The 27703-nt window shown below is 38.7% G+C and overlaps 3 protein-coding genes across 11 annotated transcripts in view; 1 reads left to right on the top strand and 2 right to left on the bottom strand.

The window, feature by feature from the left end:
• LOC138131299 (trissin receptor-like) overlaps window positions 1–771 on the bottom strand; it is a 73549-nt gene extending 72778 nt beyond the window's left edge. Inside the window, exon 1 of the mRNA XM_069048235.1 lies at window positions 590–771. The gene's annotated coding sequence lies outside the window, so the exon portion shown is untranslated. The remainder of the gene's footprint in view (window positions 1–589) is intronic.
• A 127-nt stretch (window positions 772–898) lies between these two features.
• Atg17 (autophagy-related 17) lies at window positions 899–20229 on the top strand. Of its 9 annotated transcripts, XM_069048223.1 has the most exons (14): window positions 901–1175; window positions 1529–1647; window positions 6792–7006; window positions 8334–8616; window positions 8673–8883; window positions 8936–9118; window positions 9169–9537; window positions 9588–10042; window positions 10103–10229; window positions 11607–12651; window positions 12708–13000; window positions 16063–16472; window positions 16972–17025; window positions 17214–18049. In XM_069048223.1, exons 2-13 carry the CDS (start codon window positions 1580–1582, stop codon window positions 16994–16996), a joined length of 3684 nt encoding a protein of 1227 aa, XP_068904324.1. In that variant the 5' UTR covers window positions 901–1175; window positions 1529–1579; the 3' UTR covers window positions 16997–17025; window positions 17214–18049. The 9 variants fall into 9 exon arrangements, with proteins under 9 accessions (XP_068904320.1, XP_068904317.1, XP_068904324.1 ...); XM_069048219.1 differs by lacking the exons at window positions 16972–17025; window positions 17214–18049 and adding an exon at window positions 20004–20229 and having other exon boundaries at window positions 899–1175; window positions 10103–10142; XM_069048216.1 differs by lacking the exons at window positions 16972–17025; window positions 17214–18049 and adding an exon at window positions 20004–20229 and having other exon boundaries at window positions 900–1175.
• On the bottom strand, window positions 18128–19946 carry gcm (glial cells missing). The gene is made up of 4 exons (XM_069046596.1): window positions 19902–19946; window positions 19718–19849; window positions 19389–19414; window positions 18128–19287 (listed from the first exon to the last, which is right to left on the bottom strand). The coding sequence occupies exons 1-4, from the start codon at window positions 19944–19946 to the stop codon at window positions 18393–18395; spliced, it is 1098 nt and encodes a 365-aa protein (XP_068902697.1). The 3' UTR covers window positions 18128–18392.
• Window positions 20230–27703: the final 7474 nt, after the last annotated feature.

Below are 27703 nucleotides of genomic sequence, written 5' to 3'. Positions count from 1 at the left end.
GGTAGTGCAGAACAAATTTGAGAAATAACAAATTCTGACTAGAAAAGCCTCCAAAATTTCATATAAATTGTAATTGTAAAATAAATTTATACAGGGTTATTATAAATGTTTCTAACATCGTAGGTGGCTGTGCGCTTTATTTAGGTGCGCCGCTATGCCAACTACGATGTTAGAAACATTTATAATAACCCTGTGCAAACATTTGTGTCGCATTTGAAAAGTAGGTAATTCCACAAAAGAAAAATACCACTAATCCAGTTGATGTAATTTGAAATGTAAATGTAAATTAAATGTATTGAAGTAGTTCAATAATTTAATTCACTTGACACGAAAAGAACACAGGCGGAGCTATAATTTACATAATTATAACATGCGCTCCTCGTCACGTGACATGTTCTTTTCGCTTTTGTAAAAAATCAAAACGCACTGAACCGCGTTTACTCATTACGACAAGAAAGTTATCTTGTGCAGCTGCATTAATTTGCAGGTGTCGCTAAATTGGAGCGCTCTAATAAATGATCTTGTTATTGCTGTCCTTCTCTGTGGATCCCAATCATTAACAAAGTAGGCTGTGAAAATGCATTGTTACCTCTCCCTGAACGGTCCCCATTTTCGTACATATCGCATTCCATCGTTATTTTTCACCGATACATTCGTTCCCATACTGTGAAGAGGAGGACCACTCGTGGAAGAAATCGCTTCTGATTGATTAATTATTCAAAAACACTGCGCGGCGCAAACAGGAAACAGAGTACAGCACCGGTTAATAGTGACAGTCGAGACCTGCGTTGGTACGAGAAAAATTCTGTAACGCGGTCGCGAGCGCGTCGACAGATGTCGCGGGAGGTCAAAGCTGCGAATTGTATGTAGAGGTCGCTGGGGTAGATTCAAACGAGTTCGTCAGGAAGTGTCCTTGGTTTTTAATGAATTGCACATCGTACACGAGTTTGGAAAACAGTTCGGACTTCCTAGTCAGCTGATGGTCAAATTGCGTTTTGGCCAAAATGTGTGATAGCGGTCACAGACAATCCGTCGAGATAGTGTAACGCTACGTTAAAATGCTAGTGAAAAATTACAGTGTTTGTCAATATCAGCTGTGAAAATGTCAGATAGCTGTTCGGCCAGCTATGGACAAGAAAATCGTTGGGAAATCGTCGTAAATTCCATGTCTGCACGTACGTATCCAAAGGCAAAGCGTAAACTCGCGTTGCGCCCGCAAAACAACAAATCCTCCACTCGGGACCCCACCGTGCAGCTTTCCACCAAAATCTCTTTGTTTACCTATTTGCGAATGTAAACATGCATCATTGATGATAATGACGTTTTGTTGGCTTTATTTATAACTGTGACTGTTTTATAATGCACCTATTGTAGGTGTCGGACCCGTCTGCTATCGCCGCTCCACGGCCCGTTCCCCGTAAACAATCCAATTCACCCCATCGACCTCCAATAATACGCTCCAGCGATAACACTATCAATAGCCAAAACACACACTCTAGGCAAACACTCAACTGCGTCTTTGTTGCAGGTATTTCTAATTTTGGATTTTTTTCGAAGCCTGTTCCTAAATTGCCTTAAAATGCTGTTCGTATTCCAAGTGGACACAGGGCGAATGATGACTTTCGATATGAGCCTCGCTCTAGAAAGGTCAGTACTAAAACACTCCATCCGCAGCAGAGAACATAGGTTATGTTTACATCCCTCTGAAGGAATCCTGGCTGGATCACAGCCCCACAAACTGTTACTTGAACTGGTGCAGACAAAGAGTCCTGAATCGGTTATTTATACGCTATTTTTCGATTAATGTCGTTTACACCGGTTATTTATAGTATGATTAACATTTGCATGCTTTTTAGCAGGGATAAACCTGTTCAAGAAAGTTAAACATGCAATTTATCACGTCGTCCCGCATATCAATGCAACAAACGACGATTATCATAAGCCACATTGGCAGCCTGTAATGGTATTAATGCCACCAGCAGGTGCATCTTCAATGTGGATCCTAGTTCATAGCGTTCGCAAGTCATTTTTGTGGCACGACGTTTTGTGAGTCACCTGTTCATTATTTTATCGCGATGAATATGTTCGCATGAAGCAGACAGTTTTTCCAATGGAAGAGTAATTTAATTGCACGCGTCAAGCTCGTGCCGTTGGCATGAATCTAGCAGGATTGATAAAGACGAAATGCACAAATTAGTAGGAGTTGGGGCACGTGCCTGGCGCTTTCTGGATATCGCCGTGACGCAACTCCTCCCCGGTTCATATTTTAGGAGCCATCTGCCAACAAAGATGGATCGACGTCCTCGTCAATAAAATACGGAGGGTGGCTTTTATATTATTTATGAAAACAACTGTGACGGGCTCGTTGTTTTTGAGTCGGGCCCGCGGTGAATCAATCATTGGGTCGGGAGGGACGGTCGGATTGTTCGAATGATGATAATGCAGTTTAATTAATCGAGATTGGGTGTCGTTACAGGTGAACGTTCGAATTTTTTGGTCATTACGCTCGTGTTTACATCGACGTTTTATTGAAGGATAAACTTGAATTGTTGCCAATTTCCCATAAAAAAATACTACAACGCGTATTAGATTTTACAAAAGGTACGGCGACGCTTCAAATTGGCAATCTCGCGGTCGTCGACCTTGTCAGTGAATAACTCATAATTGCGCCAGTCAATTTGGTATTTTTATTCGAACGCGGAACACGTAACGAAAAAGAAGTAAAGCGAACTGGACCGTCTTTTCGTTCGGCAACAAGCGCCTCCACTGTTTACATCGTCCCGAAAAGGAAAGCGCTTTCGGTAGCCGAATACCCGGAACTCGTCCGGAATTGGGGCTTCCTGGCAGTCCAGCTTTCAGGTGGCAGGTTTCGTGTTGCGTCGTGCCCACGCGACCTTATCGAAGTATCGGTGCATTTATGCGGTTCATTATGCTCGTACGGTGATAAGCGCGATTTAATAGGATCTGTCAATAGTTAATTGTTTATTCGAAATTATCGTTAATCGCCGTTCTAGTTGTACGAATTTATGACCTGAATTTTTTCGATGGAGAAAAAATGTAAATGGGTTTGGCGATAGTAGTCCCTTGTTGGTGTTTACACAGCGATAACGCTTCTTCGCCGTTGCAACTTACAACCTCGATTTGCTTTCGCTGCGATCAATTTATTTGCATTAATTATGAACCGTTTTGTAATTTCCAATATTACCGGAAAATCGTAAACGTTCGCCGAGGAATATAATTACTGTAAAGAAATCAACTGTTACAAGGTCAATTAAGCACAATGCAATCGTAAAAATGGAATTGAATTATTTAGTTTACTTTTGTAACGACGACTCAAGTGAGCGAAAGGAGTCGTCAAAGGGAAAATGGGACGCGCGTCGAGGAAATTTGCGCTGGTTTAGATAACGCCTTGCAAATGGAAGAATCTATTGGCGATCTATTATTGTTCATGATTTCACCAAAGTCTAAAATTATTGTTTATTGCCTCTTTACCTTAATGAGATTTTTACGATGACTGTTTGATTAAAAAATTTTCAATTGCCAGATAATATTGATTAGAAACGCTTCTATAATAGGAATGACAATTGAATATTTCAGATGAATCAACTCTTTACGATTTATATTCTGTGCCTTTTATGTAAAATTTTAAGTGCGATGCTCAAGTTCTAGCAAATTTGGAACATTTTGTTTTTATGCTTAGTGGGTTGAGTCATAAATAAGTTCCACTGGAGTGCATCGATTTTTTTTAGATTACGAAAATATTTACAGTTGATTTTAATTCAGAGTAGATTCATAATTCTTGTTAACGAAACAAAATCAGGAATACGTATTTAGTTGTGAAGAATTTTTGAACGAACTCATAATGAAACTCCCGGCGAAGATCCGTTGGGGCAAAGTCTGGCGGATATGGTGGATACAGCAGCACAAGCAGCAATAACTCCTGTATTATTTTTCCTTTACGTGATCGTGCGTTCTTAGGGCCCGATTTCAAGTCATGGTCGCAAATAGGTGGTGCAGCGCAAATGTGTAGCTATCTTTGTCCTACACATTAATTACCAATATGCGTCATCTTTCTCAAACTTGCAATTTTGCGCCGTACAAGTTGCGACCGTCGCAGATCAACTTGAAATCGCGTTCTCCAAATTTGCGAGTTCAAAAAGCCGTTCTCAAACGTTTGCTGTTGTTGTTGTCTACAGCTGTTCAACCTAGAGTTCAAATGCAAACAGTTTGTGGCAGTTTAACAGCCAAAAATAAATAATTATCTTTTAATCTCGCCAGAAACAATGCAAGTTTACTTATGCTAAAATTTAGCTTCGGTCGAGACTGATTGTCACGTCATTGTTTTTTTTGATACGATGTTATCATACGTGACCCGTTTTTCATCTTCCTTTATCTATTTTTCCAAATCTTTTTTTTTGTGCCAAGAAAGGAAACTGGTTGTCACAGCTATTCTCGATTTGTTCTCCAAATCAATGCGCACCCTCCCAAACCTAACGTGATAATTTTTCTTGGGTGTTGTAAGTGCGTCATTAGTGCTTGATTGGGACGCATAAACCTTCTCCTATGTCTTTCTAGTGTTTGTGTGTGGCTTTTGTTCCATAACAGTCTTGAAAAGATCACCCCCGACTTGACCTTAGTTCGTCTGTCAGTATCGTAATTGCAAACGAATTTTTTTAATTGATCTGTCAAGACATCTAGACGGTGTACGTTACACATTTTTGCGATCGTCGTCATTGCATTGTGCTTTGTTTACATCCTTGAATAAATTTTTTGCAAAACTACTTAATATTTCCAATTTAAACTCCCCCAAAGACACTACTACCCATTTGATAACCCCACAGAAGCAGGTGGAGGAAATTAATTACGAATTTATGATGAGAAGACTGACCCGTTGTTCATTCAATACTTCGGTACTTATGACTCATCCCAACTCGTCGATTGTAATATTGTGAAACACTTTTTTTAACATTTTTATTTTTGCTTTTCAAAATTCAGTATTCAGTTACGTATCCAGTGCAATCATTTATCAAAATAAAAATTCAATTCTCTCTCGGTTACTTCCGAAACTTTAAAAAACTCGGGAACAAAAAGAAATGAAATCGAGGAAGGTGACAAGTAAGCATTGTAAGGCTGATGTCCTATTAATTCTACTTCTGACACTTGTAAAAAGTGTCCTGTGTGGTGTTGCATAATAATTGTGCAAAACTGTTTACCGTTAGGACACTGTAAACTGCAATTTCCAAACACTTTTAGGGGACACATTGGTGTAAACCATCCTCGTAAGAATTACGTATGTAGGTGTGTCTTCTATAATTTTTTTGCAGTAACGGCAGGAAATGGTCTTCAGACAAATCGTCTCTAAGTGAAAGTCTTGCAAACTTAATTTTGTTCACAAACTGGGAGTCTTTCGATGCATAGGTTCGGTGTGAGAGAACTTTTATCACAATAAATCACAGCTCGTCAAATTTATTTTCAGCATGCTACATGTATTTTAAAAATGTGCAGTAAAACTAAACAGTCATTTTTATTGCAACTATCAATATACAAAACAATAAGGATTTATTTCTGTTTAATTCGATGAGTCCAATTGACATATTAGTTGCAGAAAATTTGGCTGCACCTACGTGCATCCTTGAGCGTATCACACAAACGCGACTTTGTCAGATTTTGTCGGCTCGATTCTAATTTAGAAAACTGATGCAATATTCATAAGAAATTGTTCGTTGACCGTACCGTTAATATCCAATCAATTGCAATAAATAACTAATCATCGTCACAGAACAAAAACCGTTGGGTTTTTGCTGCACCGACTTGCGTTGTAAAGTACCCCGTTAAGGCAATTTGGCGTGTTTAATTTTTTTTGAATGTTGTTAAACGTAAAACGACCGCTGGGACAATGGTTATTATGAAAAGCAAACTTGATGAAGTAATCTTTTCAGAATGAAGTGATAATAAAAATGAGAGGTCTTTGTACAGTAAGCTTTCAAAATGTGTAATAAAGTGCATGTCGGACAAGCAGAAGCTGGCATGTTACAACATGTTTTAGAGATAAATATCGTAAAATACGTTTTGCTGCCGCGATAGAGATCGTTGTGGTTTAACATTAGAGATCGAACGTGTAATTTATGTCCGATAATTTTGTCGGGGCATTCAGACCTGTGTTTAGTCGGTGAAAGATGCAAATCAAACTGTTGCTTTCTTTTAGTGTTGAGATTGAACAGAAGTTTTCGACGTAACCGCGAGTCGTAAATATTCGCAAAGAAATCGGCTATTACGAGGCTAATTAAACACGACGCAATGTTTATGAAATTAAAACAGACTTATTATCATGAATTTGCAATATGTTGTGGTGGTGGTGCGTTTCGTGAATTCGTCCGAGCGCAACCTTCGTTCTGCACACAATGTTATCCATCGAAAATCTCGGCACAAATCCAAATCGTATGATAATTTGAGTGGTGCAAGTTCGGTCGATTTTGTTGTTGGTTTTTTTCGGCCGCTTTCTACCCGAACAACATTTAGCAACACTTGTTGCACCAGCCAATGAGAAGTAAGGTTGAATTTAATTGCGATCTGGTCTATATCGTCGTGTTGCGTTAGTTCACGCATCGGAACTGGCAAGGTTTCTCTGAAATAAAAGAATAGATCAAATAAGCCGGCGACTAAGTGTATCGTCCTTGAGAATAGCAAATTTACACGATGTAAACCAGTTGATTGTGTTTATTTTCCACGTTAGACGACGGGTCTGGGCGTGGGCGGATCCAATAAATAAAAATGTCTCTCTCGTTTTTCAGCGTGCAAAATTTGAAAGCGCACGTGGAACACACCCTGCGGATTCCCGTCGACAAGCAGGTGCTCCTGGTCAGCGGGGGCGAACACTTGCGCGCCGACGACAGGGTCTGCTCCTATCCGGCCGGGACCGACACGAATCCCATTTTTCTTTTCAGCAAGGACGTCATCGCCTCCGAACAGCCGCCCGCAGCCAGCGTAGACCAAGGAACGGAACTCGGTAACTAGTTTTGAGGCGAATTTAATCCGAAGAAAAAAATTGACAAAGTTGTTCCCCGTGGCAGATGAGGTTGCAGGTCTTGGTCACGACGTTGAAATTTAATCAAAATTGTTTTTTGTTTTGGAAGATGTGATTCGTTGTGAATTGTAGAATTGTGGGATTTTTTTAAAGAATCTAAAATTGCCAGTATTGATTCGATAAGATCTTTGATAACATCAATCTAAAGTACAGCTTTATGTATTTAGGAGAGTACCAAATTTTACCGCCGCAGATAAAAAAAAATATATTTTTTTTAATGTGTAAGATGTAGTCAATACAAATCCTAGAGTTTTTGTTTGGGACTGATTATGTTTTAAATGTGACATGTTTTCATTTTACCGCCACAAAAATACTTGTTATCTTTGCTAAATGTATGTAAAAATAAAATTATTTTTCTGATTGTAAGGTATACAATGCAGGTGGACATACTTATTACACAATATTTGACAACTCTTACAAGATTTTAATCTGGCTAAAAACTTTTGAATGTTGAATTATACTTTCCTTGAATGTCGTGTCTTCAAGGCTAATTAACTAGAGTGGTGAAATAAATAATCTTCAAAATTTTGTTGCAAATTTGTTTTATTACATTTTGTTTCCATTGCTCATAAAATTTATAGTTTACGCATCTCCTGATTCGTAGACACAAAATAGTAAAAAATTGTTGGCACATAACAACAAAATCTAAAAATAAAATTTTAACATTTCACATGTTTGTCATTTTAATAAAAACATGAAAAACTGTTTTTTGTTTTGAAACGCATAGATAAAGCAGAATTGTGCGTAGCTCAAAAATTTCCTTTTACTGGAAAGGTAAACGTTTTTAAAAAGTGTGAAAATAATTAACAGCGAAATAAACCACTAATAATGTCAACAGTAATGAGAATTTAGGTTTATTCATCCGTTAATTTAGAATGTAAATATTTTGAGTTACAATCTCCCTAGTGAGTGAATAATTTCTGTCAATTTTTCCGAGCCCACGAATGTTTGTGGTGTTGTGAAAATAAGCACGAGTCGCAGACGACAACAACAAGAACAGCAGTGTAAAACCAGGGAAAATTTAGAGAAACTAATTCCCAATGACGTGGTAGATTTTACGAGAAAATCGCAACGTCAAAGCAGCAGCATTGTTCGAGTTTTCCTCGTAACAGTGAAAAAAATGCCCACTTACAACCCTCGTTTTTAGTATTTTGGTAAATGTTTCGCGAACACTTTTGTCAAAACTTTTTTTTGTTTGGATAATTTGGCCGACACGGTATTTTCTCGTGTTATAAAATCCCTTCCGCAGATTTAAGAAGTAAAGTGCAAGAGTCCTCCGAATGGCCATCCACGTACAACACAGTGATAAAGAGGACGCATCTGGCGCGGTTATTTTGCGAAACTGCCAAGGAACAAATGAGAATATGCGAAAAGTTAGTTCACGAACAACATCTACAGCAGCAAGGATGGGCCGCGGTCGTGGCAAACCTGGAAGACTTAAGTTTGGCTCTGAAAGTCCGCTGGAACCACTATCAGGAGGCTTTCAACGAATACATAGCGAAGCGTACTACATATTTAGATTTTTTGAACCAGTGAGTAGCTTATCTAAATCGCCCCGACACTACCTCGTTAATTTATCGGTTTGCAGTTTTAAAGATGATCTCCTCGTTTTACAAAAAATTCCTGTGTTACCTGCCCTTATAGAATCGCAAAAATTACTAGTACCTGAAGACGATGATTTCTCTGCGGAGGCCCAATCGGAGAGTGTCAAAGGCGAAGTGACGCTGTTGGAGTGGATATCGCAGAGGGATGATTTTATGGATTATTTATTTGACGTTTGTGCAAAAGGACTGGCGCAGGTCGGTACCAACAAACTCGCAATTTTCCCGTAAACAGTGTCGACGGTTTCAGACGGACGAGAAGGAGTTCGACTCGTTACGGGAGGAAGTCGAGACCAAACTGACAATGACGGAGGACACGACGATGAAAGAAATCAAAGGCATGGGCGATCGACTTTTCGGCTTGGAGAAATTGATGAAAGACGTGAAGGATGTGGTCGGGGTTCAGGGGAAACTAGCTGAGTCGTTCCAAAGGGTACAACAGTTTAGAACCAAAAACCACCAATTTAAAAAAATAACTTTTAGTTGTTGCAGAATCAGAACCGAGCCAGCCAGTTCAAGGAGGCGTCGGTGTTGCCCGACCTGTGCAACACCCACCAACAGCAGTTGAAGGTCTTGCTGGAGAATCACGAACGCGTGCGCAACATAACGCAACGTTGCGTCCTGTCGAAAAACGAACTCAGCACCAACTTGTACCACAGACTCAAATGGATTGTGTTCATGGAAGACACTTTATGCGAACTCGACAATAAGCTAGTTTTTTATTTCCAAAGTCTCTTAAATCTACAAAGGCAATTGGAAATTTTGCAACAAGTACACACAGCACCAGCGATTTATCTCTCCACGATCGTCGAAGTTGTCAGGAGGAGGAGGGTCTCACAGGCTTTTTTATTGGTGGGTTCGTTCATGAGAGGGTGGTTTTTCGTTTAATTGTTTTTTTGTAGTGGGCGTCTGACGTAGCTTGCCATTTATTAACTATTTACAATGAGGAAATTGCCAGGCGGAAAGACTTCCAAGCTCAGATCGAGGGTCACTTTCTTAGTTCTTTGTTTCCCGGAATGGACGATTTACCGCCGAGTTTTGGCACGCAAGCGCCATCCATATTCGACTCTAGTTTACCAAAACTGTCCGAAGAGGACGTGGTGACGTTGAAAAACGAATTGCCCGATCTGGCGGACATTCTGGATGTGCCTGACACTTCCGCCATCACGAATTATTTCATGCTGAAAGACGCTAAAGACGAACTAGATAAGACTGTAAACAAGTCGGACGTAGATAAACTAGTTGAAGGGGTCGAGGAGGGCGGTAGTAATCTGGACCAGAACTTGTTGAAAACTGTGGAAAACGAGCCTCCGCAAACGACAAGCCACGGTCTTCCGCATTTGAAAGATTTGGACAGGTGAGAAATAGCGTTTCGAGTTGGATCGTAACTTTTCGATTTGACTGTTTGTGATTTTAGAGGTTGCGAATCCGAGACGGACACTGAAGAGTTTGAAAAGGTGGGTCAGAGTCCTTTCGACTTACATTTTGATAAAGGAATCCCGTCCCCGCGGCCCGGCACTCAAGACGCCTCCACTCTAACAGAGGTTGGTGAGCGAAATCCTCTACCGCCTAAAAAACCACCCCGTACCTTCCAAAAACCTCCCCACATTCAGACCCAAGACGATACTAACACGATAACCAATTCCGCCCTCCAACGTACTCTGAGCATCAGCGGGAGCCAGAGCAACACCGAAAGCTTCACTAACCTCAAAAATCCCTCACTCGAATCCATAGACGAGCTGTCGTCATTGAAAAACTTCAGCTCGAACACGGAGAGCTGTTTCAATTCGCATCACCAACAGATGCAGGGCTTTAACTCGACACTTCTATTTCGATCCAAATCGATCTCCCCTCACACACCGCAAAGCCCAAAAGATATCCAAGGAGAATCACCCAATTCACCCGTCATGGGCCACCAACAAACCGATTTCGTTAACGATGAGTTTTATATTGACGAAAGTCTGCCGTCGAGCTTGAGTATCGAAACTGGACAGAGCCAAGGCGAATTCGTTAAGCAGCTCGATACTGCAAATAATGTTGTGGCCTTGTTGCAGGTACTTACAAAGAAACTAGTTGATTGTATAATAATGAGCATTTTTTTCTATTTTTGTTTTCTTTAATTTTATCATTCCGTTAATGTTCTTTCTGTTCTCTGCTCTACTTCTCTCAATTTTTTTTTACAATCACTCGACACCCCCCTCCCTAGACGTACCTGCATGCACTTACTCTTTCTTTTCTAGGCATTTTTTTCGCCCTCTGTTACGAATTGGGTAGATAAAAATTCGATTGCAAAAGAGAATGGATATTCTTGGAATAAAATTATTTTTTCTTCGCGAAACTGCAAACGTAAACGTAGCCTCCTATTTATTATGACCGTTAAAAAATTCTTTTTCAAATTATTTATCCCTGCCCTGTGGATTTCACTTGTAAAAACTCTTGATGTACAATTTTTTATCTAGCCTTGAAAGTTTTTATGAAGTATGGCATAAACAGTATTTTATTTCATTTAAACGAAGCATTTATTGAATAATAAAATTTGGGGTCTTTTTGTGGTAAAAATGTGGATCAGATGTCCCAAATTTTGTGTCAAACAAAACGAAAATTTGGTGTTTTTTATTTTCGTAATCTAGAAACCAGTGAAAAATTCAAATGTATTACTTCAACAGGGACGACAAAAAACAATTAAGTTATATCAATGGACAGTCTTAAATCGTCTGTCGGAATAAAAATATAAAATACACGTTCTTTGCGAATTAGGTATGATTGTCGAGAATCTGTCATTCTCCTTTGCAACAATTTTGCATTAGTCAGTTGGTGGTCCAAAAATCCCCAAACCCTTCCTTACATTACATGTGTGCATGTCCCTAGAACACAGAATATCGCTAGTTTAGCTTAACTCTACGATCCCGTATTAATTTTAGGACAATTTGCAAATCTCGAGGTCGGAATACGAGAGACTGAAGATGCTTCTTGTTACACTGTCCCATCTGGGACGACAAGCTTACAACCAGTTAAGATCTGAATTGACAGAAGCCAAGAATCACCTGTTGAGAGAGAAGGTTTTGGTGGAGGAGGCGTGTTGCAGTCTAGGTACAAATATCAACGATCTGCTTGAAGAGAGAGAAATCAGGGAGCGAGAACTTATCCAACGATTAACAGTAGACCACGAATTGGAGATTAGTGACTTCAGGAAAATAGCGCAGAGTAAGAATGAAGAAATGAAGGGGTTGCGGGATGAGAACTCGACGTTGAGTACGCAACTAAAGAAAGTTACGGAGGAGAATTCGCAGTTGAAGCAGAAACTGGATGAAATTAGTGAGGAGAATATCAGGGCAGGGGAAGAGATGAAGAAGAGGGTTGACGATTTGTTAGCGGAGAAGGAGAAGAGCATCAAGGATATCACGGAGAGATTGAAAAACGACCACCGGGGGGAGATAGAGAGTATCAGGGCACGGTTCAAATTGATGACTATGGAGAGGAGTCCGTCGGAGAACAGCTTAGAGAAGATCGAACGCGGAGATTATCCCAGTATTACGAATCACGAGACGCTTTTGATGCAAATGACGGAGAACTTCGAGTCGGAGAAAGAAGTGGCGGTCAGCGACGCCGTCAACAAGGAGAGTCAGAGGTGGCAGAAAATCGTGGAAGAGAAAGTGAAACAGATGGAGCAGGATTTCCAAGAGCAGAAGACCTTCATCCTCCAAGACGTGCAAGCCAAGTTCCTTCAAGACCAAGAGAAGCAAATGGAGATGCTGCGAGAACAGATCAACAACTTGAACCGGGAGTGCATCAAACACAAGAACACAATACAGCAACTGACCGAAGACAAGTCCGACAACGATCTCAACGAATCCCTGAAGAGGATCGCGGAGTTGGAGAGAGACAAGGCGGCCCTCAAGGCAGAACTGGAAAAGTATAAAGCTTCAGAAGCGACCGGAATGGCAGCTTCGGTTGCTGTGTGCGAAGGTGCGTGCGTTTTGAACGTCGGTTTGAATTTTTTTTTATGACTTTGTCCGGTGCAGGTGCGGCCACTTCCGACGCAGCGACCAGTCCGCTCAAGTCGAGAAAGCGCAGCGAAATGTCATGGTCGAGACCGGGCAAGTTGAACATCGACTCGTGCAAAGCCGGCGATTTGGTGTTGGTGGTGTGGGACATGACTCATCAGAATTTCAAGATACTTCAGGAGAGTGGGTCTTTGTATTTCCTCAACGCCGACTGTTTAGAATCTCTAGGTTTGAAAGTCGCAGACGGACAACCCAACAAGCTTTACTGTTACGCCGAAGTAGTAGAAAAGGAGTACTGCCATGCTAGAAAGGTGAGGCGGCGAGCAATAGGTCGAGATAATTGAAGTGGAAGCATGTAGGGGTTTGCAGTAATTGGTATCGTTCGAGTATTTTTTTTATGCGAAAAGAGATCAAGTGGAACGTAGAGTCGATAGTGAAGGGGGACGAAGAATGATACTATTTTTAACGTAAAAGTAACGCGTAGTTACGTTGTAGTAAACAGTCGTACGACAGCAATAATCTTTAAAAATTCGCTCCACGTGGTGTGAAGTAAACAAATATTGTTACCAAGGACGGAAACGGAATAATCAAAGTTGATCAAGAGATTTTTCGGTTATAAAACATTTATTGCGGCTTTGAGTTGTTGCGTGGAAATGTGACCATGCAAAAAAGTAATTATAAATTTTTATATTAGCAAAAGATGACAGGAAGTATAAAAAAATTTATGAGTAATTGACGTTTAGTTTGTTACGGCGAACGTTGCACTGAAAATAACAAGAACTATATTTTTTGCGTTGCAAAATGTTTGTTTTAAAACTACAGTCGCGAGCAATAAATTTTGGTCGTCAATGTCATTGTTTGACACTAATTATCATCATGTTCCCTTTGTCAAATTATATGGATGACATTTTATTAGCAGTGAAAATTTTTACTTTGTGACAATAGCAACAAGTATGTACCTATTTTCTATTTACATTTTATAAAATATTTTTAATGTAACAGTTGTTGAATGACAGGTGTTATCATGCAAATAAATCAAATGACTAGCTTCTGTCTGCAAATTAAACGTTATTAAGTGTAATATCACAGCGATAGTGTTTCCAGAAAAAGATAAGGTGGAAAATTATAATTCCGATGTCGTTTTAGTATTGATTCTGGGAAAAATAAATAAACATGATAACAAAATAATTATGCCACGTGGAGTCAGTAAAGAGTTGCCATTTCGTCTAGCATGTACTACATGTGCAAGAGATGAATGATAAAAAAAATAATCTTTGTTTATATAACCTACTTTTTTGGTATTTCATAAAGATAAAATTGAAGTAAGAAACACACAAAAACTTAAACCCACTCTAATTCTCAATATTTGATAACAATATAAACAATAAGATTATCGTTGAAGGTTAACTACAAAAATAATATATTTTTTTATGCTAACGGATCCAATTAATTCGTTATTTATGTCCGAATTAATTTGAAGCGTTTTTCTCGATTTGTGATTTGAACATAGCCTAAAATTTAACGAGATTTATTCATTGCTCTGCAATATTATGGGTTAGATGCATAAATACTGAAGATTTTTCCAAAATGCCGAAATTTTGTTGACCTTGTTTGTTTGTTCATCTCTTGGCATCATAACTTCGGGACGATTTTTTTTTAAACTACCGTCACCACATTAACTAATCTGTTACGACACCAAGGCCGTACACGCAAAAAAAATTGCAATCAAAATATTTGTTTCGTTTACCCACCTCAAAACGTTATACAGTGCATTTTTTTTAACTGTTGCCATAGGGAATTGCATGGTAAAACTTGTACCCCCTGTTAACTTTTGTTCTGATGAAAATATTCAAACCATTTTTGGAACAAAGTTGGAAGATTTTTTAAACTACCGGATAGTTTACAATTCAATATCCTAAACTGTCGAAAAAGTTGTGAAAAAATATTTTAAAGCGCGCCGGAATAATAGTACGTCGAGCGGCCGCCAGAATAGCGTCCCTATCGGCTCAACCTGACCAAATTCCATTCCAGTGCGACATTTACAAAATAGTCGAAGAAAAACATTTCGAACAATTCCTTTGATAATTTCTGTTAATGTGTTGAATTATTTGTGCGTTAACGTTTTTACGTTTTGTTTTTTTTATAAAGAAATTTAATCATAGCCACCAGAAGATCTCGCTATTTATTTTTTAAATGAAACTGACAAAAATCAAAAGTGGGGATAGGCAGTTGCTGGTTGAGCCGACAAGGACGCTATTCTGGCGGCCGCTCGACGGACTATTATTCCGGCGTGGTACAAATATTTTTTCACAACTTTTTCGACAGTTTAGGATATTGAATTGTAATCTATCCGATAGTTTAAAAAATCTTTCAACTTTGTTCCAAAAATGGTTTGAATATTTTCATCAGAACAAAAGTTAACAGGGGGTATAAGTTTTACCATGCAATTCCCTATGGCAACAGTTAAAAAAAATGCACTGTATTTACAAAAGTGTTTATTTAAAGATCCAATAATCTAGAAACGCACAATATTCAAGACGAGGGCATTTTGTTTAATAATGTCTCCAAAAGAAGCGAGCTAAGGGAAATAATAAATTAAAAATTCGGGGTTACAAAACACCCTACTACTCAGGGAAAAAAGTAGCGTGCGATCGAAAAAAAATTATATTTATAAATCGAGTAAGCCATAATTATCATGGTTTAGTTGGCAGCGTCGGTTTAAATACACATTGCTATATTTAACAACCGTTATGTTTCTCCTTTAAAAGTTAGAGAACTTAAATATGTTTCTGATACAAACAGTATTTAAACTAGGGCTACCAACGGAATCATGATAGTCGTGGCTTACTCCATTTTTTCTTCGATCGCACGGTATTATGCATGCAGTATATTCCTCGTACTTATTAATTTGTTTTATTAATAATTTTTAATAAGAATTAGGATTATTGCTTCCTCGAAACGTGTTTAATGAGGTGGGACATCTGGTGTGGGATTCAATTAAGTTGTTATATTTTTGTTACGTAATTTATGTCTTATTAATTGTTTGTGTTATGTTTTTAACAACACGTGGAGCTCATCCCACACACCATATGCATACAAATAAGGTATTTCATGTAGGTGAGGGCCATTTATAATTTGCGTCGATTCAAAATTACGTTCAGACACGTTTTATGTAAAAAACGCTGCACCCTGATCATCATTTGACATCAAAAAATCGAACATTACCGCTGCGAACCCCTAATCCGAGGTCACGAACAGGGGGCTTGATTAACCGGCAAGCATGCATACGTCGTCACCAGAGGGCGTTGGCTTACTAACCCAAATCGTCCATGTTTCCCTTCAGTTATTGAAAATCTTTGAAATTCTTTTCTAGGACGAAAACTTTAGTGTCGTTTTTCAGCCTGTCAACCGATTCAGGGTGCCTCAAGGTACCAAGTTTTTCCGCGTGAAAGTGAAAGCGCCTTCCGCGACGAAGGAGGTGCCGCCGTCGTCATCGACCGCTCCACCGGCGAGCGGGTCGCACCCGGGCCACATGTCACAGAGTCAGACGACGGCGTCGCCAGCCGTGGACGTCGTCCTGACCTCGGCCCCGTCACATTCTTTGCCTTCCAGTCCGTCGAAGAGCAGCAACTGGGACAGGTCGGAGTCGCAAGAACCGCCCATTCCCGAGGAGAAGGGCGAAGACTCGGCGACGTCGCAAGACGAAAGGAGAGATGAGGATGTGGAAAAGGGGACGGAGTTGACGGAGAACTTTAACGTCGAAAATCAATCCAGTATTGATCGGTAGGTTTCATTGGCTAATCACGATTAGGCGATCTTTCCGAATGATAGGTAGTTTAATTTCTATTTCAGTTAGTGTAGTTTAAGATTTTTTTTATTGTACATAATTCACTTACATATGAGATACTGACGAATTGTGAGATTAAAGTTACGTTTTTTTATGGTGTGATTTTTTTGGATTGTAACCATATCAAAATTTGGAGAGTCGTAAGCAGGACAATTGTCTCAATCGTAGTGCGATTGTTTTCGATTTTCGATCACGGTAAAATGTTCCTTACTTTAATCACAGAAAATTTCGTATAGGACGGTAGAAGCGATTGTTTCAGTTGAAATAGGCAGCTGTAGGACCATATGTACTAAAGTAAAAGTTAACGTGTCGGACAAGTCCTAGTGCAGCCTGAAACACGCGTCGGAATCAGGCGTGTCTCAGGTTGCGCTCGTACTTGACTCGTAGATCTAAGTCTTACGGAACAAGTTTGTAAATAGGCTGTATTTCTTGCAGATCGCAAATTTGTGTAGTAGTATAGTAGTCCCAGGTATACTTCATAGGTGGTAGGTAAGGCAAAACCGAGTGGCTTTTAATGTGTCATCTTTTAAAAAACGCATCGTGTACAGATGCTGTGTTCATTTAATTATAATTAATCTAGATCGACTCTGAAGTTGTTTTACTAACAGTCATAGAGAACTAACAGTATTCAAAATTCCATCTCGCCATTGGTTTAATTTGGGTTTAAATTATTGCAGGATTGAAGAGATTAGCTGCTTACTGCTCTCCCCAGAAAGTAAGAATTTTCCTTAATTTGTGTAAGCCGTAGTAATGAATTATTTTATGTGATATTTTAATATTGTAAATAAAGCATTAGTCCATCACAACTATATAATATATATGTGATTCTGTGGTTGTTTAAGTAAAAATGGGTATTGGTTCAGGTTACCGTTATATGTTTGTAAGATTTTCATTTCCTTAAATTATCAAAGACACAAAAATGTATTGGTGACAGAATATTTGTCTTATTGCATCGCTGACATTTCCTCTTTTCATTCACTTCTTTCCGACTTTCGAGATATGATAAATATTCTGTCTTTGTATTATGGCCTTACGGATTATTGAATCAAAATATAATAGATATTACTTTCAAACATAGAACATAGTCTCTAGTTTTGATATTTATAAATAATTTATTTAACCATATATCCATCTCACTACTTTTTAAGAAATTTCAATCGCATAAATTGATAGAATAAGTAATTCCTAGCAAATTATTACAATCATAGAGTTGTACCCATTCATTTGTTCTTGAGTTGTTACGATTAGTGAGTTTCTAGACTTTTTTCGCTATTATTATTTTGTGGTGTGATCAAACGCAAGAACGAGTATTGAAATTTTTATATTAATTGAAAAAATCCAATAAAAAAAAATCGATTACGGATTTGTTTCTATTTAGGATTTCGTTCATAAACTAGAATAGTGTATGTGTTTTTAAGCTTTATAAGTGATTTCTGAACATTAGTAAAGTTAACGTAACATTTACAAATTTTTTATAAGGAACGCAGTGTGCAATAAATATATCTAAACTCCAGCGCGTCTCGTTTTAATTGTCACGACACGGCCGCGCAGCATCTTTTATCATTAAGTGATAAAATTACCATCAAAACGCGGTAAGCCGTAAAGATTTAATGGTATATTAAACGGTTACGGTGCATCATCCATGTTTATCCGGCGCCACCTGCCGACCAACAACTCAACCTCCACCTGTCAAAATTTTTTGAATCTCGGGGGCTATATCACAAATCTATTCTTTTATTATTTATACATAGTATATACAATGTGTACAACAATAATTATACTCTAACGTAATGAAGATCATTGAAAGCGTCTAGTGTACAAGGCACTCAAAACGTGAATACTGTCCATCGGCGTGGTTACTGGTGCGTGATCAAATCAAAATTGTCGTGGCTGTAGTGCAGATTACTCGCACCTGGTGCACAATTGTTAATTCGAAAATCGAGGTCACCGAACATGGCACTGTCGTTGATTTTATTGCCGTCGTAGACCGACAGAAAATTGTTGTACTCGGCGTACTGCCCCAGATCTATGTACTTCTCTTGGTAGTTGGACTTGTAGCCCTTGCCGTTCTGGAAGCCGTCGAAATTCTGCAAGCTCTCGTCGAAGTAGACCTTATTGTCGGCGATGATCTCGAAATTCCCCTGGTTCTTGTAGTCGGCGTCGAGCATCGCCGTCTGTTGGAAGTAATTCTGCGCCGATTTCTGCACCCCGTAGTTCAGCTCGTCGATTTTCGCCCCCTCCATGTACTGGTTCTGGGCGGAAGGAACTAGATTGTTGTTGAGACCTAGGTGGGTGTTGTCCGGCGATTGACTTAGATTGAACCGACTGCTGCCGCTGTTGTTGCTGTCGTCGTTGATCATGGTGGTCATGTTCTGGCTCCAGTACTCCTCCGACTTGAACTCCCTGTGGATGGTGCCGCTGCCCAAGTCGAGCAGCGTCGAGGGGGACCTGTTGAGGTCGTGCTGCGAGCCCGCGACGAAGTCGGGCTTGATGGGCTGGTCCAGCTGGAAGATCTCCTCGGGCTGGAAGAGGTCGGCGGGGATGTTGGTGAAGTCGTACTGGTTGAGGCCGGCGACGTCGGGGTAGGACTGTGCCTGCGCGGGCTCCTGCGTCCAGTACGAGTCGAGGACTTGCGGCTGCTGGTAGGAGGGCGAATGGGGGTTGTATTGTTGGAGAGTCGTGGGCAGGACGGGCTGGTAATTACAAATACACTCGAAAGGCGGACACGAACAATAACCTAGAACGGAATCGCTTTAATCAACTTTCTTTCAATTACACCGTCTTCACCTTTGTCTTGGTCGGCGATCAGGGGCGGAGGGTTGAGGGTCCGCGAGGTCATCTCGCGACACTGCCGTTTGGGCTCGCGCAGCGACATCAGCTGCAACAAGATCGCAGTCGTCCATAAATTGCGTCTCGAAACGTACCCAAAGGGTCCGATAATGAGAGGTTTGTCTAGCGCGTGATTAAGCATCGCCAATCACCAATATTTCGATACAAATAGAGTCGACTGATAAATCGACCACACGTATGTAATTACATGGTCGACGATTTAAGCAGACCGGTAATTAATGCTAGTAATCCGGCATTGACAGAAACATATGTCTTCTTCGCTTTACATACCAATTTAATTAAATATACATTTCCGTCCATGCACGCATCTGTGATGATGTCATCATCGTACCTTATTTCCGAGCGCCGCCTCTTTGGCCAAAAGCACCGCCAGCCCCCGCACCCTCCTTCCGCTACCCAGACTCCTGCGCGCCTCCGACGTGCTCTTGGCCTCTGGCCGGGGATGATCGTGCACTCCCTTAGCCTGGAAGAAGATGGCGTGGTCGGTGTGCCTCCAGAAGTGCGTCACTGGGTACCCGCAGTGGCCCCGACAGGCCAGGATCTCCAGCCTCCCGGTGCATTGCCGATTAGGACACGGTTTACCTGTTGAACACTCACACTACAATCGGGTTTTCTAGGGGTGCACCAGTACCTTGCTGCTTCTTCCGGGCCTTGTCGCAGATGGCGGGCCGCAAGTGGACCCGCTCGCCGGTGGGCAGGGTGCAGCGCACCGAGCAGACCAGCACCCCCAGACAGCTCTTCTTCAGGATGTGGACGTTGTGGTTGTTGGTGTTGCGCATGGCCCAGCCCGAGGAGTGCCTCTTGGCGTCCTCGTTGTCGGCGCGGTAGACCAGGCGGCAGTGGCCGTCGGCCCACTCGGAGAAGGCGTCGAACTCGTTGATGCGCGGAACGGCGCTGTCGTTGATGTCCCAGTCGGAGGAAGAGGAGCTAGAGTAGACCCGGCAAGACATGCCCGGGGACGACGGGGTATGCCTGCAAGTCGCACGCTTTATCTAGCGTCGAAGTCTCGCCAAATTGAAAAGGTAATTGGGGGGTTGGCGATCTGATCAGAGCTAGGATTTGTGCGGAGGGACGGGATCTAGTGTGGGATTTTAATAATAAGTAGATAATGAACGCGCAGCCCACACGATCTTTGGACTGTAAAATTAAAGCGTGTAAAATCAACTAGTAATAAATTTAATCTCACTAAGTTATCGACTTCTTGGGGAATCGGTCGTAAAGTAGCCTCAGGGCTCCGGTTATTAAACAATCGTAATTTACCGTTGTCAATGGGACGGTAATTATCATGTTCGATTAATTATAAGATATCTGATTTTACACTCGTAAATTATTCACTAGTCAGGACTAGGACTGCACCGGACTGGATATACGAGTCCACTTTGCGCCACAACCTATTTCTCTTATCTGTCTAGAAAGAAAGATTTTTCCATCTACGAAACTAGTTGTGGCTCTTCATTATTCAACAATCACTTTCAGTTGGCAATCTCGACTCGCGATTTCAACAGTTTACAATCAGGACGATCTAGGATCTACACGTTAACGAGTACTTACAGGATTACCATAATATCTTCTATGGGCGTCGAGAAAGATCCAAAACTGGCGAGAGCGCGCCACCAAAAATCTTCATGGACAAAGAGTCCTTTCACACTTCCGTCGAATTGTCAGTTCGTCGCGATTCGACCGTGCAAAGCACACCCTGTCGTTAGAAAGGCGTAAGGACGACTGATCCTGAAAACGCATGTTCAACCCTGGCAATAGAAAGCCACACCCTCTATCCCTTCCAGCCGCTTCTAACGCTTAGACGGCCAATAGGAGGGCCGTCTATTCCAGGATACACCTTCTGGTTTTCGGTATCTAACACCTGACTCCGGTGCGTAGGATGATTGGCGGACGGCTTAATGAAAGTGGGTGTAGCGTGAAATATTCAAGCGCCGGACCTACTCCTGAATTGGCATTTTTCAGGATCAATCGAATCGGAATGGTCGCCTCGACGAACATGGTTCGGTGCGTTGCGAGCAGGTGGCGGCATCGCAATAATGTGAATTTAATAACAATGGCAGAAAAACATTGGGTGTTTACGGCAAAAATTCTTTAATGTCATGAAATTGTACGGCGGGAAGTGATGGCAAAGATCCAGATTTAATAGCTCCGGCTGAAATAATCATCCTCGGTGGTGTATTTGTTGTGGTACATATTTTAACCAGGAGCTTGGGCGGGATCTTAATTGCCATTTTAATTAATATATTTAAATTCCTAACAGGTCTGGGTTGCGCCGGAAAAAAACCCACTGACATACATAATTAAGATAAAAAGATTTCATCTGCGTCTTCCTAATGAAGGAAATTGTTAAATTCGCTACGTATTAAAAATAAAAGTGGTCGTCAGGTCGAGTCGCTCCACCTGCTAATTACCAGGAAAAAATCACTGTGGAAGACATCATTGATTCAAAAGTGGTATGTGTGTACATTTGCGACCGGTTAGTTTGCTTAAATTAATACCATCGAGTACCACCGGTGACTGAAAACTGGAGGAACGCTATCAAAAAGCAATAGACTTCACTAAGCAAGCCAACACTAATTGCAGATATTTTCGCTTAATGGACTTAAATGGGTGCCTTATTATAACTTGTAGAATAATTTAATTAAGGATGCAGCTAATGGTATCAAAATTTTATTCGATTGCTATTCATGCGTGTAGCAATTTGCTTGTTTTTCCCTGTTTTCAAATCGATTAAACGAATCAGCTTAATGCGGGAGGATCGGCAAATTGCTCAACTGCAAGCTCGTAAACTATTAGCTTTATTGCAAATTGGTGTTTACCTTATTGGTCGTTAAAATTTTTCTTCAAAAGTAACACGACTTTTTTGCCATCTCGAAATTGTTTAATTAAACGCTTCTGATATTTACGGTAATGAGTTCATTACTGTGTTAGAGAAAACGTCGCCTCTCATTAAATCAACACACTTTTGTCTTTTCTAGAAAAATTTTAATCAAACTGTGAACGCATAAAACTCTTCCTCTTGCCGATATGTTTTATTTATTGATAATGCGCATTGCCATAAAGAGGAGAGCGGTTCCTTACAATGTCCAAAAGTAGTAAATACCAATAAGCCGTTTAATGCAGATATGTAGTTGCTATAAAATTCTTATTATTTAAATTGTCCACGGCAAGAAATAAGAAAAGAAAAATTAGCGACTGGACTGGAGTTATGAATAAAATTTGAATTCTGGAGTGAAACCACCGGATCCGGTTGCCGATAATTAGTGAAGAAGATACAAGTGAGAAGATCCAAGAAAAGAAACGAATGGACTTGGCACCGGTTTTTCTTCGTTTTCTTTAAAAAGCATCAATTTGGCGTGATTTGGATTTACAGAGTCAGCCGATAATTTTTGCCTCCGGGTGTGGACGTTTTGTTGCAACAAGAAGTAGAGCCAGAAGTGATAAAGCGGTCACACGTGTATAATTACACATTACAAACCTGCGAATTAAATAGACCAAGCCGGTAATTACTAATGCCAAGAATACATAATATGTAATGTTGACACAAACATAAATAATTAAAATTTTTCCGATCCAGAAGCAACAAGCCAACGAGGCGAAATAACGAGATAAAATCTGATCAGAGAACCTGTCACCTCTAGCTAGTTTTTGAATTCTCATGGACACTGACACCGCTCTGGCGCATAAGTATCAAGAATGCATTTAAACTTGTTCCCACAACTAATTTAATAACAAATTAACTTATTTAAAGTGTCATGTTGCTTTCCTCGCTTACAACTGGAATTTGCATCCACTTGTCACTGTTTGCACAGTGGGCGCTCAGTAATGATAATTGAACTCACTAATGCACATGTCTAATGTATGTATCAGTTGAAGAATACTTAATGATTGATACAATGTAAGAGGTAAATATCTGACGACAAATTGTGAAAAAAGCTAAAAGCGGAGAGGATCCAATTTTGAGAAAGCGCGAGTGTTGAGTCTTTTAATGCATTGTGTGGCACTTTAGGAACAAATTTAGTTCTAAATTATAGCTTTTGGTGCGAGTGAAGTGAAATAATAAGAAATAAATTAAAAAATTACATTTGAGCCATCATTCTGGGTGAATTCGTTTTGTTTTTCAGATACTTTGCAGCGTTTTTTGTTTTTTGCGATAATTGATAAGTAAGTGGTGTTGGAAAAAATTTAAAACAAGTTTGTCGACTTCAGGATTTGTGAGAATTAAAGAAAAAATGAGCAGGATTCTTAGCTCATGCTTTTAATCGGTCTCAATTTACAAGCGGATTGCATACGCTTTTGTTTTGGTAATTTTATCAAAAATATCTTCCTGCTAGTTACATGCATTTTATTCGAAGTTTTAATACATAATGATTAAGAATTATTATCAAATCCATATAAATATGTATTTTTCACTATCTGTACTGAATGTAACAGAGGATAGGTAGGTATTCTAAGTCCAGATATTTAAAAAAAAATCTGATATAACTTTTTCTTAAAGAACGGGGTTTTGAATTAGTATATTAAAGAACGAGTTTTATAAGGGTTGATTTGGCGCACGAGTCCCAAGTGTAGAAAACGACCCGTAGGGGAGTTTTGTATGGGACGAGTGCGCCAATGCCCTTATAAAACGAGTTTTTTATGTTATTTTTTAGAATTTGCACCCTTGCTTTAATTTAAAAAAAAAATGAAATTTTCAAATTCTAGGGAATTTTGTATTAATTGGTAATTCAAGGTAACGGATGCAACTACATCTGCAACATATGTTAAAAAGTAGAGTTTGAACATTAATATTGGAAGTTTTTTGGTGTAAATGACAATAATACACTGAAATATTCATAAAAATTTTCTACGAGTGCTTTAAGAGATAGCTATAAACGACTCCAAATTGAATACAATAATAGACCTATTAGAGACGCAGATTCTAAAATAGTTATTTATGATATAAGTGTTAAAAGTAAGATTTTATTTTGAGAGAAGTGAAGATTTCGGAACGAGCGCAGCGAATATCATACACTATTTTTTCTACAAACAGTACAAACACCATTAAAAATTCTTAAAAAATGAGGTTACTTTAAAAATATAATTGAAAGCAGGACGCAGAAGAGCATTGAGTCATGGAGTGTTGCCTGTTTTCAACACCGTCCCTCGATTGTAAGTAGGTAGAGCTTATTATTCTGGTATTCATGGGTCTTTCTGTGCTGCTCTGTCAAAACGTCATTGTGACAAACGACTTGTCATTACTTTTAACACTAGTGGAAAAAAACTTAATTTTTAATGGATGTACGCCGTGTTAAAAATTGACTTTTTACCTACTAGTGTTTGTAGAAAAAATTATTTAAATCATATAAAAAACGAATAAGAAAAGAGCGAGTTTAACAATTTAAACAATATGTGTGGCTGCAATAAGTGATGTAATTTTTTTTAGTTTTAAACGGTTTACTTTTTGAAAACAAAAAATCACAATTTTTTCATTGAATAAAATAAATTATGTCTCGTAATAATAATAATAGTAATACATAATAGGTAAATTTCTAAAAAATTCATCTGTAAATTTCTATAAAGTTTAGTTAATCCTCTAGAATTTTATAATGATACATTTTTATTTTATACCGAAGATTTTTTGCAGGTTTATTTATTTAAAAAAAACAAGCAGCTATGAAATACCAGATAAGTGAGTTTTTAATAAAATAAGCTCGTAAATATTGAACTGTGTAGTTATAGAAACCAGTTTTTATTATGAGATGATTAATTATTTCTATTACGATATGAATTGAAAGTACAAAATGTCTATAAAAGAACGTATGTATATCAAGAGTGGAGTTCAAATATATTATATGTAATTTTTTCCGCTCTGTAGCAAAAACAGAAGTTATGTAAATCCATTAATGACAGGTTTTTAATAAATACGGTTGTACGATGAAAAGTAATTAGAATATCAAAAAACCGAACAAAATCACAAGCAAAACAACTGAGAGGCCGATTTCAAATTGACTTGAGACGGTCGCACTTGTTGTTGTCATGGTAACGGAGCAAGAGAGAAAGATAAGGCATATTGGTAATTAATGTGTAGGATAAAGATAGCTACACATTTGCGCTGCACCACCTATTTGCCACCATGACTTGAAATCGGGCCCTAATAAGACGTCGAGCTCACAACTGACGCTAAGATTCAATAATTTTACATTTGATTGTTGGCATCTGCTTTGACGGCTTCACGGCTTGCCATAGTTCGACACAATAAAGTTATAGAGCCATCACAATTCCACAAGACTCTTGATATACCTACGTTCTTTTATAACCACTGCAGTTTTAATAATTTTTATTTGTGAAATTGTTAAAAAAAATTAGTTCTTCGTTCAAAAATAAAGAGGAAAATTGTAATGTCTAAAAAAATTATATGATTGCATTATTTTTAAGAAGAGAGAAATTCAAAAAATATTTAAGTATACCAAAACTTAAATGTTTTTTCATTTTACATTAACCTGAATCAGAGAATGAAAAGCACTACCTATACTGCACCCGTTAAAACTGAGATAAGTGAAGAATGTCGTCTTACAAACACCTGAAAATATTTTTTTAAATTATTAACAAAGCAAAAGAACGGAAACAAGTTTTATTTTGCACATATAATGCACAAGAACAAAATTTAAAACTCTATCATTTTTTTAAAAGTAAACAATTCCTCGAGGGTGGTCGCGTGTTCTCTGAGATAATAACGTAGACAAAGGCTTTATCGCTATCGCATCAGTTGCACGGACTAAAAGTTTGCTTTTATTTCTTAAGTACTAGATAAACATAGTTTAACTAACTGAAACCTTACAAGCACTGGACTCTTTTATTATTTTAAAATATGACAATTTTTCAATCGTTTAAAACTTTACGTATCCAATTATCCATATTTGTGTTCGTGTATTCTGGTTGTTCAAAAACATAGTTAATATTTCTTTGTTATTTGAGCTTAAAAAATCTGAAACTGAGGTAAATTATGATGAACAAAACTTCTAAAAACGAATGTATTCCATAGCAGTTTTTTTGGCCCCTTACAACAAACACTGTATCCGTTTGAAAAATTATATATGTATTTTTTAAAATTAATTATTCTCATTCTTGACTCAATTGCCAATGTATGTACAGTCGATGGACAAATAAAACTGGGACAAAAATGACAATCACGTAAGTCAAAATTTACAAATTTGCATCGTTTAATTACGGTTTTATCATAAATAGGTTAACTTTTGTATGACAATTATATAGACACTGACAAATATATTGACAATTCAATGGTCCGATTTACATAGATTAAATTTTAAGTGTCCCAGTTTTATTTGTCCACCGACCGTACTATTGCGGGCAAAAAAAGTGGGACATCAAATTTCTGTCAGTTTAAAAAAATTCGATGTAGTTCAAGCTTTATTGTCTTTTTTTTTGACACTTTTCCAGTTGACAGTTTAAAATTTTATTTTATACTCCTATTTTCCTTTTTCAGATACATACCCTCTTCTTTTGATAAAGATAGATTTTGATTGGAACTTCGCATTAAATAAATATTCACTACGTGCTTACTTACAATCATTCCCTACAACCTACAATACTTAATAACAACGTCAATCAATTCAAAGTAGGGTTAGAATTAGATAAGGGTTATTTCACATTAAAAGTCAAGACAATGACGTTGATGTCCCACTTTTTTTGCCCGCAATAGTACATATTTTGATACATATTAGGTATAGAACAAATAATGTCAATAACAAATTTTTAACAGATTAATTCCCAAATACATCAAACGTGCGCGTCCAGCCAATCAGAGTGCTTGCTTTCATTCAGTCAAAAATGTTTATCGAGATAAAAACGTCCTAATACTCTGTCATCTGTTAAAAGTGATTAAAATTGTATGCATTTTTATTCAAAGATTAAACCCTCGAGCTAAAGCTCTCGGGACTGACCAGACTAAAAATGACCAAATTCAACTCGTAAAATAGTCAAGGCAAAAAGTTTTCCTAAAAGTGAAAAATGTATCCGATAAAAAATTAGGTCTTGTTACAATCCTTAAATTACACAATGCTACAAAGTTTTTTGTTGTGCTTGGGTTATAGGTGTTATTTCCTAATGCCTTATGCCTCAAAAGTAAAAAAAAAACGCCACTGTTTCCCACAAGCTTTACTTTTGTGATTTTAATTAACATGTTTTTTCTTCCTGTGGGATCAAAAATACGCCAATTTTTCCATTTTCCGATTAGAAAAATTCAAATTAGTTCCTAAGGATTTAGCAAACCTTTTTTAGGTCATCAAAACTGAACGAGATAAATTAACCTTTTCTA

The sequence above is a fragment of the Tenebrio molitor genome, chromosome 5, assembly GCF_963966145.1.
Source record: "Tenebrio molitor chromosome 5, icTenMoli1.1, whole genome shotgun sequence".
Taxonomy (NCBI): domain Eukaryota; kingdom Metazoa; phylum Arthropoda; class Insecta; order Coleoptera; family Tenebrionidae; genus Tenebrio; species Tenebrio molitor.
The sequence above is the reverse complement of the archived record's forward strand: the minus strand, read 5'-3'. Positions and strand labels throughout refer to the sequence as shown.

Excerpts from the sequence above, each read along its gene's own strand:
- Atg17 (XM_069048216.1), top strand. The coding sequence starts at position 1,580 with ATGCTGTTCGTATTCCAAGTGGACACAGGGCGAATGATGACTTTCGAT. Across the intron at positions 8,617-8,672 it reads TATTTAGATTTTTTGAACCA|TTTTAAAGATGATCTCCTCG; the intron begins GTGAGTAGCTTA and ends ATCGGTTTGCAG. Across the intron at positions 13,001-16,062 it reads AGTACTGCCATGCTAGAAAG|GACGAAAACTTTAGTGTCGT; the intron begins GTGAGGCGGCGA and ends ATTCTTTTCTAG.
- gcm (XM_069046596.1), bottom strand. The coding sequence starts at position 19,946 with ATGCACCGGGAGGCTGGAGATCCTGGCCTGTCGGGGCCACTGCGG. Across the intron at positions 19,415-19,717 it reads AGGCGGCGCTCGGAAATAAG|CTGATGTCGCTGCGCGAGCC; the intron begins GTACGATGATGA and ends ATCTTGTTGCAG. Across the intron at positions 19,288-19,388 it reads TCGCTGCGCGAGCCCAAACG|CGATTCCGTTCTAGGTTATT; the intron begins GCAGTGTCGCGA and ends AGTTGATTAAAG.